Consider the following 16,252-nt stretch of genomic DNA (forward strand, 5'->3'; position numbering starts at 1 on the left):
GGAGGCTGTGGATTCTCATGGAAAAGCACTGAAGAAGCTCACTAAAGAAACAAAGAAATTGAGGAAGACTCGGGCATCCAAGGAGTCGGTGAAAGAGTTGAGGGCGGACATGGAGAAGATGAAGGCTGATCACTTGCCTTTGGACCTTCTATTGCATGACCCAGCTTTAGCAGCCCAGCCCGAGCCAGAGTGGGAGACAGAGAGGCCATCAAAGAGGAGGAGGGTGATTCCCCATGCTGATGACACTGTTATAGAGTTGGAGGACCCGCAGGGAGGTTCCTCTAGCCAGCCCCAGGACTCAGTACAGGCCCAGGTCCCAGTGGAGACACAGATTTCAGGGAGCCAGCCACAGGTTCCCGAGCAGACCGAGGACCCAGGGACCCAGACTCAGGATCCTATGCAGGCGGAGGGCCAATAGGGAGTTTTCTCTTCACTCTCTATCTTTTCTTGTGCTTATTTTGGTTAGTTAGCATTGAGGACAATGCTAGCTTTCATTTGAGGGGGTAGCCCTATTTGGATGACTGTATATATGACACTACTTTCTTTTTATGCTTTCATTTTCACTTTTGGTATGTATATATTCATTTTAGTTCACTTTCCGTACTTTTACAACTTTGGTCTGTATATAAAGTTACTTTCTAACGTATATATTCATCCTCCCTTATGTATATTCGGCTAAATCCCCTCTTGTACATATTCATTTTACTTTCCACATTTCCTTCCTCTCTACTAGCCTCTTATGTTATTTTGATAGCTTCTTATTTTTAGTTTTGTGAGAAATAAGCCTTTGGTTTTCTTAATGTCACGGTTCTTTCCAAAGGTGGAATTTGTGTGAACCGGGTGGCTCTTCCCGATGATGGATGGTATGACAACCTTCTTAAGGGTTTGAGTCTGTTTTCTTTTTCTTTTTGTGTAAATAATAGCTAGTGAGTAGTGGTGCCTCAAGCAAAGCTTCACTTGGGCCTAGCACATTTGCCTTTGATCCCATGGTCAAAAACAAATTGTTGTGTATAGGATGGTGAAAGTTGTGACCTTGAGACTCTTGTGTTGGCCGACAATCATCGAGTGATTTTTCGGGACCATTGTGTTGCTCAAATCTTAGCTAAGGTCGTTGTGGGACCCCGACTCTGTCTCTTTAGCAATCCCATAGCTTGTGTGGTGAGAATTTGAATTGCAAGTCCAAGTCCCATGCCATTAGTCTAGAACTTGCCCGTGAATGTTGTCTNGCCGAGCGGGATCTTCCTTCGCACGTTGACATTCGTGACTACGTGAGTCAGGTTTTGCCTCATACTATGGGGATTCGCGAGTGGTCGCACTTTAATGAGAGGTTTGGGCGTAGACCTTCGGCCGGCGAGTTACCTTTGACTTTGATTATTGACCTTTATACCGTCGTTTCTATCTTCTCTTATTTATCTTTCTTTGGTTTATAGGTCGGAGGGGCTTCAAGGAGGGCGAGGGCTCCTACGCCTGCTTTTCGCTAGTTGGGATTTCGGCCGAGCCCATACTCGGTGTGGCTGCAAGTGAGCCTGCTCGGGCCGCTGCCATTTCTCAGACCCCGGCCTCGGATGGTCCTAGTAGCCATATTACTGCCACACTAGTGGAGATTCCGGCTTCTACAGTGTTTCACTTGGTCGATGAGTCAGACCAGGGCGAAGATGGAGAGGCTTCGCTAAAAAGGCGTGGGGTAGAGGCTGATAGGAGAGTTGTCGGAAAGGAGCCGGCGGGGAGTGGACCTGAGTTGACCATGGCCGAGCCGAGGAGCAGTATAACCTTGGATGTAGAGATCGTGCATCCTTCGGACGTGGAGATCACCTTCGTGGAAGAAGGAGGGCGACCAGAAGCGGCTGTAATTACTCCTCGGAGTGGTTCGTCAACATCAGGGCAGGCCAATGTTCCATCTTCGGCTGCGGAGAGGGCGAAGAGAGTGATCGTAGATGATTACGAATCTAGCTCCGATGTCGATCCCAAGGAGGCGAGGATATTCGATGAAGGGCTTACGCTGGTGGAGGTGATAACTAGGGATTCTAGTTCATTTTACACTCCTTTTCACTTGAGTTTTGAGTAAAAATGTATGCAAAATAGTCCCAAAGGCTTACATGTCGTACTTGTTCGCAGGGTTTGATAAAAAAGGTGACAACTAGTCAAAATCAGCTCAAAAAGGAGTGAAACATGCACAAATACAAGGACAAGTCCAAGCACAGTTGAAACAAGACCCACTGCGGACCGCACAAAATGGGGTGCGGCCGCAGTGAGGAGATTCAGAGAGTGCTGATTCCGGAAACTTAAGCAGTGCGCCCGCAAAGCATTTCGTGCGGGCCGTACTGGACTCACCGCGGCCCACTCGATATTGTTCGGTCCACAAAGATGGAGTTTAGAGAGTTGAAGATTTGGAGCTAATTGCCAATGCGGTCCGCGGTCCTTTTTATGCGGACCGCAACAGAAGCCACCGCGGCCGCGGTGCATTTTATGCGGCCCGCGGTGGCCAAGTTCAGAGATCAGAGTTTAAAGCCAAGAAGCCTCACTGCGGCCGCACTCGATTTTGTGCGGACCGCACTATCCCCGCAGGGGTATTTTTGTCCAGAAAATTTGGCTTAGTATAGATACTTTCTTTTCACATTTTTAGGTTATCTTTTGTAATCTGAGTTGGGGTTGAGCATGTGAACGACTCTTTTAATCCTTTTTGAGTAATTTTGGGCTACTACTACATTGAATCTCTATTAATTTAGTTTGTAATTAATTATTATGGTTATTTCTTCATCTAATTTCTTGTTTTCTTCCCTAATTATGAGTAGCTAGACCAACTAGCTAGGGTTGTGGCTCAACCCTAGTGTGAGTATTTGATGGGTCTTGAATTTTAAGGCTTGAATGTGTATGGGTGTTTGATATTTGGACCAAATTATGTTTTCCATGTTGAATTAGTGGTTGCAAACACTAATTTGTGCCTTTGTGACTTGAGTTCTTCTTGAGAAAGAGAACTTGAGTCTAGGAAAATTGGTCCAACAAGGAATTGGGGTGTATTCAAGAGATTGATAGCCCCAATTAAAGGGTTAAACCTAGAGATAGTAATACCCGACTTGAACCTCAATTGCTTGCTCAATCGTAATACCCAATTGGTCTTGAGAAAGTCAATTTGGGCAAAATCACTCAAACTACCGAGAGGTATAGAGTGAGAACTTTCGTGCATTGGTTATATCGTAATCCCCATCATAACATCCTTGCCTTAGACTTGAGAATCCGTCAAATATCCACCTAGGAGCGGGTCACTTCCCTAGTGCCTCTTTAACCTATTAGAAACCCCTTTAGCAATTACTCTTAGCTTAATTTAGCATCTTATTAGCATAATATTAGAAGTAATCAAAAAAACCAACTATGATTGGAAGTGCAATTAAGAGTAGTGCACATTGCTAGTTTGGATAGGAAACCAACTCCAACTTCTAGCTCCCTGTGGATTCGATCCCGACCTATTCGGGTAAAAGCTGCATCGACCCGCTCTCGCCACTCGATAGTGGTGCAGGGTTGGCACCGATCAGGAGGTGAGAACGGGTGGATCCTCTCGCAGGATCGTAATTCCTTTGGATTGCGATTTGTTGGAGGATACGGTGAGCATGGTCCCCTCCTTTGCTCCACTTTGCTCTGTTGATGAAAACAAGACCCTTCAGGCTCTCCGGGACTCCGACCTGTCACTTGTCATATCCGAGATGGCTCTGAGGGTAAGTTTGTTGTATTGTTTCTGCAACTTGCATCTTTTTCTTTTCTTTACTAGTCTTCTTCTTACTCTCTTTTCTTTTTTAGACTTTCATTTTAGAGATCGAGAGTGCCCGCTGAGAAGAGAGGTGGAATGTCATTTTTCAGAAGATGGCTTCAAAGTTTGTCCATTTTCGTGACAAGTACCGTAAGATGCATGCACGGTTGAGAGCAGGTGGTAAAACCCAGTCCCTTAGAGACGAGTTGGATTTTGGCTTTGAGTACGTAGTCCCCGACTTTGAGTGGCCTGATTTTGGCTTTCTTGTTGTAGTGCCGCTCTGCCTGATGTTTTTGAGCTATCATTCTTATGTAGGCCATATCTCTTCGCTCTTCGGCTTCAGCAAGGTCTTGCCTTCTTTTCTCGTCGTTGCTTGGCCCGCTTTTATTTGAGTATCTCAGGATAGGATCCTCGACCTCAATTGGTATCATTGCATCAGTCCCATAGACTAGTGAGTATGGCATTTCCCCTGTGCTCGTCTTTGGCGAGGTGCGATATGCCCATAACACTTCTGGTAGCACTTCCGACCACAGTCCCTTGGTGTTTTCGAGTTTCTTTTTCATGATATTCAATATTGTTTTGTTAGAGGATTCCGCCTAACTGTTGCTTGTGGGGTGATATGGAGTGGAGAGTATTCTTTTGATGTGCCATTTTTCGAAGAACTCGGTCGTCTTTTTTCCAGTGAACTGGGGACCGTTGTCGCAGCTAATTTCTTTGGGGATGCCGAAGCGACATATGATGTTTCTCCATATGAACGTGATTACTTCTTGTTCGCGTATTTGGGCGAATGCACATGCTTCTACCCATTTGGAGAAATAGTCAGTTAAAACTAAAATAAATCGTACATTACCTCGTCCCACCGAAAGGGGTCCGACGATGTCCATTCCCCACTTGATGAAAGGCCATGGCGAAGTGACTGAATGAAGGTGTTCGCCCACTTGGTGAATCATGGGGGCGTATCTTTGGCATTGCTCACACCTTTTGACGAAGTCGACGACTTCCTTCTTCATCGTGGGCTAATAGTATCCTGCCCGTATGAGGCATCTGACGAGAGCTCAGTTGCCAGTGTGAGCTCCGTAGTGGCCCTCGTGTACTTCTTAGAGGACGCGCCGTGTTTGATATGGCCCTAAGCGCTTTGCTAGGGGGCCACCAAATGTTCTTTTGTACAAGTCGTTATTGACGACGCTGTACCTGGCCGCCTACATTCGAAGCTTCTTGGCATCTTTTTTATCGGGTGGGAGCACTCCGTCCTGCAAGTATGAGATAATGTAATTGCGCTAGTCCCAAGTTAGATTTATAGAGCGTACCTCAATTTGGTCTAGCGATGAATGGAGGAGAGTGACCATGTCCCCCTCTCTGGTTATGCTTTTCGTGGCCGCTGTCGATTTGGCGAGGCCGTCCGCTTCGACGTTCTGCGCTCGAAGCATTTGATCGAGCTGGAATTCGTCGAACTCGGGTAATAGTTTGCAAATCTCGGCCTGATATTTCTGTAACTGTTGCTCCTTAATTTGGAAAGTCCCTGTGACCTGATTGACAACGAGTTGCGAGTCGCATCGAAGGATGACTCGCCGTGCTTCGTATTTGAGTGCTAATTTTTACCCTGCAATCACGGCCTCATACTTGGCCTTGTTTTTAGTCATATCAGGGCATCGTATGGATTGGTGAATCACTTCACCTGTTGGAACCTCGAGCACGAGTCCCACTCCAGATCTTGATGCGTTAGAAGCGCCATCGGTGTACAAGACCCATTGGTCATGTACTTTGGTAGAACTAATGGCGATTTCCCTTTCCACTTCGGACATTATCTTCGTACTGAAGTCGGCAAGAACTTGTGACTTTATCGATGGTCGCGGCTGATAGGTTATATCGTGCTCGCTCAACTCTATGGCCCACTTGGCCAGTCTACCTGACAATTCGGGTTTGTGCAAGATACTCCTTAAAGGAAAAGTCGTGACCACCGAGATATGGTGGCACTAGAAATAAGGTCTAAGCTTCCATGACGCTATGAACAAGGCCAGAGCTAACTTCTCGAGGTGGGGGTACCTCGTTTTAGCGTCGACCAAAGTTTTGCTGATGTAATAGATCAGAGATTGCATACCCTTATTTTCTTGTACCAGGACTGCACTTACTGCGACATAGGACCCTGCCAAGTAGACAAGGAGTCGTTCTCCGGGTTCTACCTTAGCGAGAAACGGTAGTGAAGACAGGTAGGCCTTCAGTTCTTTTAAGGCGTTGATGCATTCGACATTCCATTGGAGTCCGTTGTCCTTTTTGAGTACGCCAAAAAATTTGTGGTACCTATTAGAGGACCGCGAAATGAATCTTGACAAGGCGGCTATCCGGTCGGTTAGCTTTTGCACTTGTTTTTTGCTGGTTAAACTTTCTGGGATTCCTTCTACGACCTTGATTTGGTCGGGATTGACCTCGATGCCTCATTGTGATACCAAGAAGCCGAGGAATTTTCCAGATGTCACGCCGAAAGCACATTTATCGGGGTTTAATTTCATGCTGTACCTTCTGAGTAGGTCGAAGGCCTCCCTCAAGTGGTCGATATGGTCTTCCTTTCTTTTTGACTTGACCAACATGTCGTCTATATATACTTCCATGTTCTTGCTGAGTTGATCTTTGAACATTTTGGTCACCAGCTGGTACGTCGCCCTCGCATTTTTTAACCCGAACGACATCACTCTGTAGCAAAACGTCCCCTGATGGGTGATGAAGGTGGTTTTTTCCTGGTCCTCTTCCTCCATGAGGATTTAGTTGTAGCCCGAGTAGGCGTCCAAGAAACTCAGCAGTTCATGCCCGGCTGTGGCGTCGATGAGTTGGTCGATGTGAGGTAGCAGGAATGAGTCTTTTGGACAGGCTTTGTTCAGGTCAGTGAAGTCCATGCATATTCTCCACTTACCGTTCTTCTTTTTCACCATGACTACGTTGGTGACCCACTGAGGGTACTTCGATTCTCTGATGGAACCGTTCACTAATAATTTCTCAACTTCTTCACGTACTGCATCTTTTATCGCAGAGTTGAACTTTCGTCTGATTTGTCTTACTGGGGGGTAAAATGGGTCGACGTTCAACCTGTGAGTTGCTATCTCCTTTGGGATACCTGGCATGTCTGCATGGGAAAAAGCAAACAGGTCCACGTTATTTTTTAAGAATTGATGAAATTTACCTGGATCTTGGAGTTTATGGCCGATAAAAGCTTTCTTGTTGTGGTTGTCATCGTCTATTTGGACGGGGTCGAGGTTCTCTACGGTTGACCTCGTGGCTTCTATGATTTCGAGGTCACTGATGACGTTTTTCATTTCCTCGCCATCCGACCCTGGCTTCGTTAATTGCTATGCTTCCTCGGCTTTTCCTTTCAATTGTTGTGTGTATGTGCAATCTTGGGCGATGCAGTAGCATTCTCGGGCTGTGCGTTGCTCTCCCCGGATGCAGAAGATTTCCCAAGGGGTGGGAAATTTAATGACTTCGTACAAACTGGAGGGGACGACTTTCATTGCATGTATCCATGGTCGGCCTATGATGGCGTTGTACGCCGTATCCTGGTCCATGATATGGAACGTGGTCTCCAAGGTGACGCCGCCGTCCAGGATAGGCAGCGTGATTTCTCCAGATGTCTGCTCAATGTCATTGTTAAAACCTGTTAGCGTGATGCAACGTAGCACTACCCTGTCCTCGAGCTTCATTTGGGTGAGAACTCGAGGGTGGATGATGCATGCACCGCTTCCATCATCGACCATGATACGTCTTATATCAGTATCAAAAACACATAAAGTAATGACAAGGGCATCATAGTGAGGAAAGACCAAACCGTGGGTATCCGACTTATCGAAGATGATACTTTCTTCGAGTTCGTCGTGCCGTTCGTGGGTGATTGAACGCTTGAGCTTGTGAGTGGTGGTGAACTTCACGCTGTTGATAGATGCGTCGTCCCCTCCCCCGATGATCATTTGAATGGTCCAAACTGGGAAGATGGTTTGGGCGGCCCATGATGTTCTTCTCGCCCTCGGGCGAAGTTGGTCCTCCCTCGATCGCTCATCAACTCTTTTAGGTGCCTTTGGTGAAGCATGTTCACGACCTCTTGTCTGAGGGAGATGCAGTCATCGGTCTTGTGACCCCATTCCTGGTGGAATTTGCAGAGGGCGTTTGACTTTCTGATGCTTGGGTTGGACTTCAACTTTTATGGCCATTTTACCTTTAGGCCGAGCTTTTCCAATGCGTAGACTATTTCTGAGGGGGAAACACAAAAATTTTGAGTTGACAACAAGGGGGACATACCTCTTTCATTTCGGTGGGTTCCTATTCGCGGCCTGGATGGACCTTCTTCGTGACGTGGAGGTGGCATGAGAGTGCCTTTGATGTAAGGCTGATGTCTTTCTTGATTAGGTCGCGGCCCTGCTAGATCTCTTCTATTGTCGTTTCTTTGGTCTTTCTTGGACTCTGTTTGGACCGAGGTCAGGCATTGAGTAGGCCCGTTGAAATCATCCTCGTCGGCTCTTACCTCGGCACGGTAGGCATTGTGTATCTTATCCCAAGTGGTTGGACGGTATTTCATGATTCGGCTCAGTATGTTTTTGGTCGCCCTCGACCCACTTCTGCTTAGCCCATTCTGAAAAACGGCCACCGCCATTCCTTCAGTTACATTCAGAAGGGTCTTTCTTACACGGTTGAATCGGGAGAGGAAGTCCTTGAGTCCCTCGCCAAGAGATTGCTTAATGGCGAATATGTCGTTCATCCTTGCCTCCGCTTTCTTGGCCCCGGCATGGGCGATGACGAACTTGTCAACCATTTCTTCAAACGTTCCTATGGAGCGCGCAGGTAACTGCGAGTACCAAGTTAGGGCCCCGCCGGTTAGGGTCTCTCCAAACTTCTTCAGCAATATGGATGATACTTGTTCTTTTGCAAGGTCGTTGCCTTTCACTGCAGTGACATAGTGGGTCACATGATCCTCCGGGTCCGTCGTACTGTCATATATTTTCAAATATGGCGGCATTTTGAATGTTTTTGGTATAGCATGTGGCGCGGCATCGTTTCTATATGGATGTTCCACAAACCGGTCGGCGTCCCATTTTGGTTGGAGTTTTGGGGTGCCCGGTATCTTATCTACCTTTTCTTGATGCTCCCTCATTTGGTCGCGGAGTGTTTTATTCTCGTTCTCCATCTCTTCCTTTTTTTCTAAAAATGGCAATGAGGGCGTCGTTACCAGCATCATTAACAGGGTGAGTGGTACCTGTCGAGGGAGGTTGGATGTGTTGCTCATTGGTTATTGTGGCGATGTTGACTCGCACACTGTCCCTGCCCGCCCTTTGAGCGGGTTTGTCTAGTATGCCCTTTAGTGTATTCGTTAGCCATGCTTCTAGTAGCTTTTTTACCGCTGGTGGTGCTTTTTCCGTGGTGGACGTAGAGGCTCCCTTTCCATGAGAAGCGGTAACGCTACCATGAGGAGGAGGTGAATCACTTCACCTTGGTGAGGCGCTTGGTGTCACGTTCTCCTCGTCCTCTTCTGGAGCTTCGTCGATAGTGTTTAGGAGATTGGCGGTGCGATCGGCTATCGCCTTTCTCTTTTCTTCTCCATTTCCTGCCATGTCAGATCTGTGCAAACAACGAGATACGAGACTGTGCAGAGTTTTGTGCGTTTTGTGTGTTTTTTTTAAATCTAGAAAAAACTAAAACTTTAACTAGAAAATCCCCACAGACGGCGCCAAATTGTTTGACCTAAAAGTCTTAAACCTTTTTGTTAAAATAATTAAATAAATGATAATAGGTTAATTCTTGTTCCATTTGGGCCATTATTGTAGATAAGCAGCCTAGAGTGTTTGATAATTATTCATTTCTGAATTATATGACAAAATTAATGTCATTGCTCGTTAATTCATCTGCTCACCGTACCAAAAGGCAAAATTCCCCGCACGAAAAATAGCACTGAGTACATTTACAATCAGATCAACTGTGGTCTTTGCAAAAGAAAACCCTGATCGTTATTTTCCGACGAAAAAAAAATTTGAAATGGGGTTGGATAATTGTTTGACCAAAAAGTCTTAAACCTTTTTGTTAAAATAATTAAATAAATGATAATAGGTTAATTCTAGTTAAATATAATAAGTTCTAGATCCAAGATTGATGGGTAATAATTTCCTAGAAACTGCATTCAAAGATATTAAAAGACAAAAGGAGATTTAATGATATTTTTGTGAGTAAATTAGGGATTGAAGACAAACAATAAATATGATGAACGGCAATAGCTGTAAATAAAGAGAATAATTCACCCAAATGTATAACGAGGTGGATGATTCTCCCTCTGACAATGATGTAAGATAACCAAACGTGGGAATATCAAGTACTTTATCGGATATGACGTGGGAAAGCTCGAAAAAACGCAGTAAATCCAATCTTGTATAAAGATAAAGTTTGTAGTTATGTGGGAGTCAACTTTTCTAGAGAGAGCTTATCAACGTTGAAAAATTAGATCCCCTTCTTTCTCTCTCTATTCTTACTTATATGGGACATTCCCCTTACCTACTAAAAATGCAAATACTGAGAATATTCCTCTGAATATTCATTAGAAATATCTTATTGCTAGCCATTTTGGCCGATCTGAATGCTCGGCCTCGACATTCGCTGCTCGGCTCGCTAATGTTGCTTCTTAAGCATGACCTTGGCCTAATTGATTCTTGATTTCCCTATTTCAGGCGGGTCCCTTCGATTAGATTTTGACCCATACAATAATCTTTAAAAAAGGGGAGGTTCATTGCCATCAAATTAACATTCTACCATTTATAAATATTAATATGTATACGGGTAAAATCGGGGGCAATGCATGCCCCGATTTCCCGGTGAAGAAGACAGAAGGAGGGCATGAACACACGAGGTTGAAATCGAGGCTGGGAGCCTTTTGTACCGAGACCCATGAAAGATGAACAATGGGCTCATCGTCGGGCGTGATAAGGCAACGCTCTCCGGACCTGGAACGAGCTCTAGTACCTCGGGAGATATGACAAACGGTTACGCACGACTAATCGAGGGTCGTGATATCCGTACCTAACAGGATATCACGGTGCAGATCTCACCCGATGTCGAGCGAGAAAGGGAGATTTTTACCTTTTTTAGACTTGTACAAGGGATGAAACTCTCCTACTATATAAAGGAGAAGTTTTTCTTTGAAAACACACTTTGTAACACGCAAACCAAGGCAATACAAATTCGTTTTTCTGTTTTCTAGCTATTAAAAAATTCTTACTTCATTGTTGTTCTTCATACACAATTGGCTTCGAACCAAGGGTCCGATCAAGGGCGAAGCTACTGTTCAACCTAAGTTAAAGACATGCCGTAACACTGTAATTGGTTTGGTTATTCATTTTATCTTTAACTTGTTTATCTAATATTCTCGATTATTTTTGTTGAATCAATCTTCATATCCTTAATACCGCGTACAAATTTAATTGTTATCCGTTCTAAGGGCAAAAGTTTGGTTCCCATCGTGGGGCTAAGGATAATAGTGGTGATTTGATAGAAATCTCCATAACACTCTATTTTATGCTTGTTCTTTAAACTCTTAATTTCAGGTCAAATTTAAAATGTCAAATTCTTAGTCTGCCTACTTGAACGTTGACGCTGAGTCTGTCCATCATGGCGAAAACAACAATTTGGTGCCTAGCAACGAGGTGCCTCCTGCTGATCCCAACGGGGTCCCGGTTGCCAATTCGGTCGATGCTAACTTACAGGTAGCCATCAATGTCAACCTGCCAACTTATCCCGAAAACAGCATTCGCGGGGACCCCGACTAACGGCTCGAGAACTGCCCGAAGGCGATGGGGTTAGCCTACAGTTAATCTTCAAAATGTTGGAGGCTCAACATGCGGCGATTGCGCTGCTGCACAATCAAAGCCACGCCCTCAGCAGAGTTGAACCCGAACCATCCCGGGAGAATATCTGAAGGAATTAGCAGATCACCGAGAGACCGGGTGAAGCTGAGTCCGGGGTCAATCCCAAAATAATGAAAATGCTTGAAGCATTAACAAAATGGGTGGAATCAGATAAAAAGAAAATTGAGGCTAATGACAAAAAGGTGGAAACATACAATTCCAGGGTTGATCAAATCCCGGGAGCACCCTCAATATTCAAGGGGCCGGATTCCAAGAAGTTTATCCAGAAGCCTTTTTCTCCGAGCGTGACACCGAAGCAGCTCCCTAAGAGGTTTCGTATGCTCGACATCCAAAAATATAACGGAACCATGGATCCGAATGAGCATGTGACCTCTTATGCATACATAATCAAAGGGAACGACTTGGAAGATGATGAGATCGAGTCGGTGTTACTGAAGAAGTTTGGGGAAACTTTGTCCAAAGGAACAATGATATGGTATCACAACCTACCCCCCAAATTCCATTGACTCGTTTGCTATGCTTGCAGATGCTTTCGTGAAGGGCCCATGCCGAGGCCATCAAGGTCGAGACCAGAAAGCCGGACCTTTTCAAGGTTAAACAAAGGGACGACGAGATGCTCAGGGAGTTTGTGTCGAGGTTCCAGATGGAACGGATGGACATGCCTCCGGTCGCGGATGATTGGGCCGTTCAGGAATTTACTCAAGGACTTAACCCTCGAAGCTCCTTGGCTTCATAGCAGCTAAAACAAAATTTGGTAGAGTACCCGGAGGTAACTTGGGCCGACGTTCACAACAGGTACCGGTCAAAGATTAGAGTCGAGGACGACCAACTCAGAACCCCTTCTGGACACCGCAATTGCGGCACCGCATCTACGGACAAACCATTGCAGGTGCGGTATTTCATTAACTCCCCGACCATCCGCTTTTGCGGAAGAATACCTCGCACCTGTGGAAGCGCACCTGTGCTTAAGCCTCCGCTTCTGCGGTTGCAGACATTCCGGCTAACATTGCTTTTGCGCATGCGCACCTGCGCCCTCATCACTGCATCTGCAAAAACCCATGCCTCCTCTCCTCTTCGTTTTTGCGCTTCGCTGCCCGCACCTGCGAGCTCGTGGGTGTGGAATATTTCTCGCACTTGCGCATCTTCCTAGCTCCAACCAAAAACCACTTCTGCGACCCCGTGGCCGCTTCTGCGGTCTCGCACCTGCGGCCAAAATCACGCAGGTGCTATTACACCAGACCTGAAGCCATCAGCATTTCCTTAAGTCCAAATCTCAATCCGATTTCAATTAGAATCACACCCGAGGCCCCCGGAACCCTATCCAAACATACTAACACATCCTAAAATATAATACGAACTTAGTAGAAGCCTTGAATCACATCAAACAACATCAAAATCACGAATCGCAGCAATTCAAGCCTAACGGAACTAATAAATTTCCCACTTCTAAAACCAACGCTGAAACATATCAAACCAACTCCGATTGATCTCAAATTTTGCACACAAGTCATAAATGACACAACGGCCCTGTCCTAACTCTCGGATCCGAACTCCGAGCCTGCTATCAACAAAGTCAACTCTCGGTCAAACCTCTCAATCTTCCAAACCTTCAACTTTCTAACTTTCGCCAATTCAAGCCAAAACGACCTACGGACCTCCAAATCAATATCCGGACATACTCCTAAGTCCAAAATTATCATACGAAGCTATCGGAACCATCAAAACTCCATTCCAGATGCGTCTACACAAAAGTCAACTCTTTCAACTTATGTTTTCAACCTTGGAACTAAGTGTCCCAATTCACTCTAAAACATCTCCAGAACCAAACCAACTACCCCAGCAAGTCACACAACCACAAATGAACATAGAGAAGTGATAAATGGGGGAACGGGGCTATAATACTCAAAACGACCGACTTGGTCGTTACAATATCTCACGAATTAATTTTTTTATTTATATCAATCATCAAACTATCAACTTTTGGGATTAGGTTTTATTGTTCCAACTTTCTATTATCTTTTTCAATTAGAATTAGTATCTTTTTTTATTTTTATACAACTTTCTTTTACTATTTTTTTTATATATTTAGAATTTCAATATGTAAACAAAAAAATAAATATGAACAAGGTTACCAAAAATACTAAAAAAAGATAATGATTAAAACTTTAATACAATCTCAAAAAGTGTATCTTAAAAAAAATTTAATAAACAGTAAAAATAGTTTTAAAAAAATAAATAAAACTGGTTTCTTAAAATGAACAAGTCTCCGATCTAGTTAAGTTAAATGGTAATAAAATCAAAGAAAAAGAACTTTGCATATCAAAAGAAAAGTGTCAAATCTAAAATATACATTTCATACCACACACATTATATCGGTAAAGGCTTGTGATAAAGTTTGAGGCCACAAATATTATTGAGTCGTCCATGTTAGTTCAATAAATCCCAAAATATAATATCTGTTGGGATTTTAAGTATATGATATGATTAAAATAGGTGAATGGGAAATGGAGGGAAATAAAAATTTTAAGTGAAATTTTAAGTTTCTCCCCCTTGGCAAAGGGACATTGTCCCATATTGGAAGAGGAAGAGGTTTTTTATGGGTATATAAGCAATTGCTCTTCTTCTAGCTCTTAATGAGTTAAGAAGAAGGCAAGCCTCGCGACGTCGTCGTCGCTCGCTCGGCTCGGCTTCGGATTCGGATTCGGTCAATTGATTGATTAATTTTTTGGACCAAATTTATTTGTTAATAGTAAAATATTAACAGAAATGTTAATATTAAATCCAATCCGTTTTTCAGTTGTGTAACTGAAAATTGAACTACACTCTTCAATTTTCCCTCTTTATTGTTGAGTAAATAGCCATTTGTGTTATAGCATTTATGCTGTGGCCGTTTTGCATAAACAGTCATTCTGAAGAGTTGCACCTCTTCAGATTTCAGTCCAACTTTGGCTATAAATACAAGACTATTCTGCTCAGAATTTCCATACGAATTTCTGAGTTCTTCTCCTTTCTTCTGCATATTTTAACTTCAAAGAAAGCAACAGTAAGTGTGATTTGCTACCGAACTTTGTGTTCACTGAAACACTGCGGTTTGAAGTACCACTACACCAGTGTGTAATTCGTTCTATCCTGGGAGGAAATAATCCATAACCTTGGGTACTAGGAGGGGATTAAATTCCTTAAGGAAACAGTGTGAATTCAGTGGGCTCGAATTGGTTTTTGTTATTTCGTTTACATTTCTGTTTATGTTATTTTATTTTCTACAGAATTGTTTTACAAATACAAATTACTAACAATATCAACTTATACAAAGGCTCAAAACATGAATTGAGACACGATACTAAAAACAATGGGCTGAGTTATCACAATTTGTCATGAACAGGACTTTCTTTTACATTTAAAATTAAAATACTATAGAGTTGAGTATTCATGGAGAAAAGTCGAACTCGTTGTATTTGTGACTTGTGAGAGTATCTGTATTAGGGGGCTCCCCTTTATATCTAAAGAAAGAATACATTTGAAGACTGAAAACTGGGAAAATAATAATTTTGAAATGCTCAAGCAATGAGAGATTTTAGAAGTGCCATTTGTAATTACATCCAAATCCAGTTGAAGAGAGTATAACTACTAGAAATTAGAGCTATGGCAACACTTTTTATTGCTACGGTTCTGGATCCGTTGCTATAGGTGGTCTATGGTTACGGTTTTAACCGTTACTAATAATTATTAGAACTCTCGGGACACTTAGTAATTGAACCGTTGCCATAGTCTACAAACCGTCCCTATAGAAGCATATATGGCAACACTTTATATAACCGTAACAATAAATCCATCTATGGGAACGGGTATCTCTATTGTTACGGTTATTAATTCCCTCTTTTTTCCCACCCAAATTTTTAGTACCCGCTAAAATATTGGAAGGGCCCGCCATCTAATTTTCTTTTTTTTTTTTTAGTTTTATACCTCATAAAATATGAAATACACTAAACCCCTAAAATAGCTAATAGAGAGCTGTCTTCCTCGAAAATTGTTGCGGTCTACTCTTGTACTCCCAAAATCGCTCTAAAATCAAACCAAATCAGCGAAAATCCGTCAAAATTCCAAAATATAGCGAATTAGAGAGCTGTTTGCGGGATTCAAGAGCTCTCTTCGCGATTGGGATCGAGATTTGCGTCATTGCGCGCCTGATTCCGCTATTGATTTAGAGAGACCAAGCTCAGCTTTTTAGGGCTTTTGTTCTTGTGTAGATCGTCAACAATCGTATTCCTTCTGCGGTAATTCATTTTCCTTCAAAGAGACCTCATCAGCAAATCGAGTCGAGGCCGCGCTAGGCTGTTGCTCTTCGTAATCTCCTTCTCGGGCGAACTCGGCTGAAAATCGAGTGGTAAGCACCTTTGTTCTCTCTGTATTTACCAATTGTATGAATCTATTTCTCAATTTGGACTGCATTTTCTTGATTTTGGCTGAATATATTGTGTCTTTGAGTTTGAATATGTGACCTGCAAGCTCTCCGCTCCTTGAATATTCCCCACATCTGTAATATCCAACAGCTAGAAGATAAAGTTTTTCTCACTTCTGTAGTGGACTATTTGATTTTGCAAGTGAAACTGAAAAAAAGGAAAAA

General features: G+C 43.5%; 1 protein-coding gene across 1 annotated transcript; it reads right to left on the reverse strand.

The window, feature by feature from the left end:
* Positions 1-7,080: 7,080 nt before the first annotated feature.
* Positions 7,081-8,534, reverse strand: LOC109212030. The gene is made up of 3 exons (XM_019375642.1): positions 8,024-8,534; positions 7,941-7,975; positions 7,081-7,830 (listed from the first exon to the last, which is right to left on the reverse strand). The coding sequence occupies exons 1-3, from the start codon at positions 8,532-8,534 to the stop codon at positions 7,081-7,083; spliced, it is 1,296 nt and encodes a 431-aa protein (XP_019231187.1).
* Between the last annotated feature and the right edge of the window lie 7,718 nt (positions 8,535-16,252).

Source organism: Nicotiana attenuata, unplaced genomic scaffold (assembly GCF_001879085.1).
Source record: "Nicotiana attenuata strain UT unplaced genomic scaffold, NIATTr2, whole genome shotgun sequence".
NCBI classification, from domain to species: Eukaryota; Viridiplantae; Streptophyta; class Magnoliopsida; order Solanales; family Solanaceae; genus Nicotiana; species Nicotiana attenuata.

Coding starts and splice junctions, on each gene's coding strand:
- LOC109212030 (XM_019375642.1), bottom strand. CDS start 8,534: ATGGTTGACAAGTTCGTCATCGCCCATGCCGGGGCCAAGAAAGCGGAG. Junction 7,976..8,023: donor AACCCACCGAAATGAAAGAG/GTATGTCCCCCT, acceptor TTTCCCCCTCAG/AAATAGTCTACGCATTGGAA. Junction 7,831..7,940: donor TGGAAAAGCTCGGCCTAAAG/GTAAAATGGCCA, acceptor CATCTCCCTCAG/ACAAGAGGTCGTGAACATGC.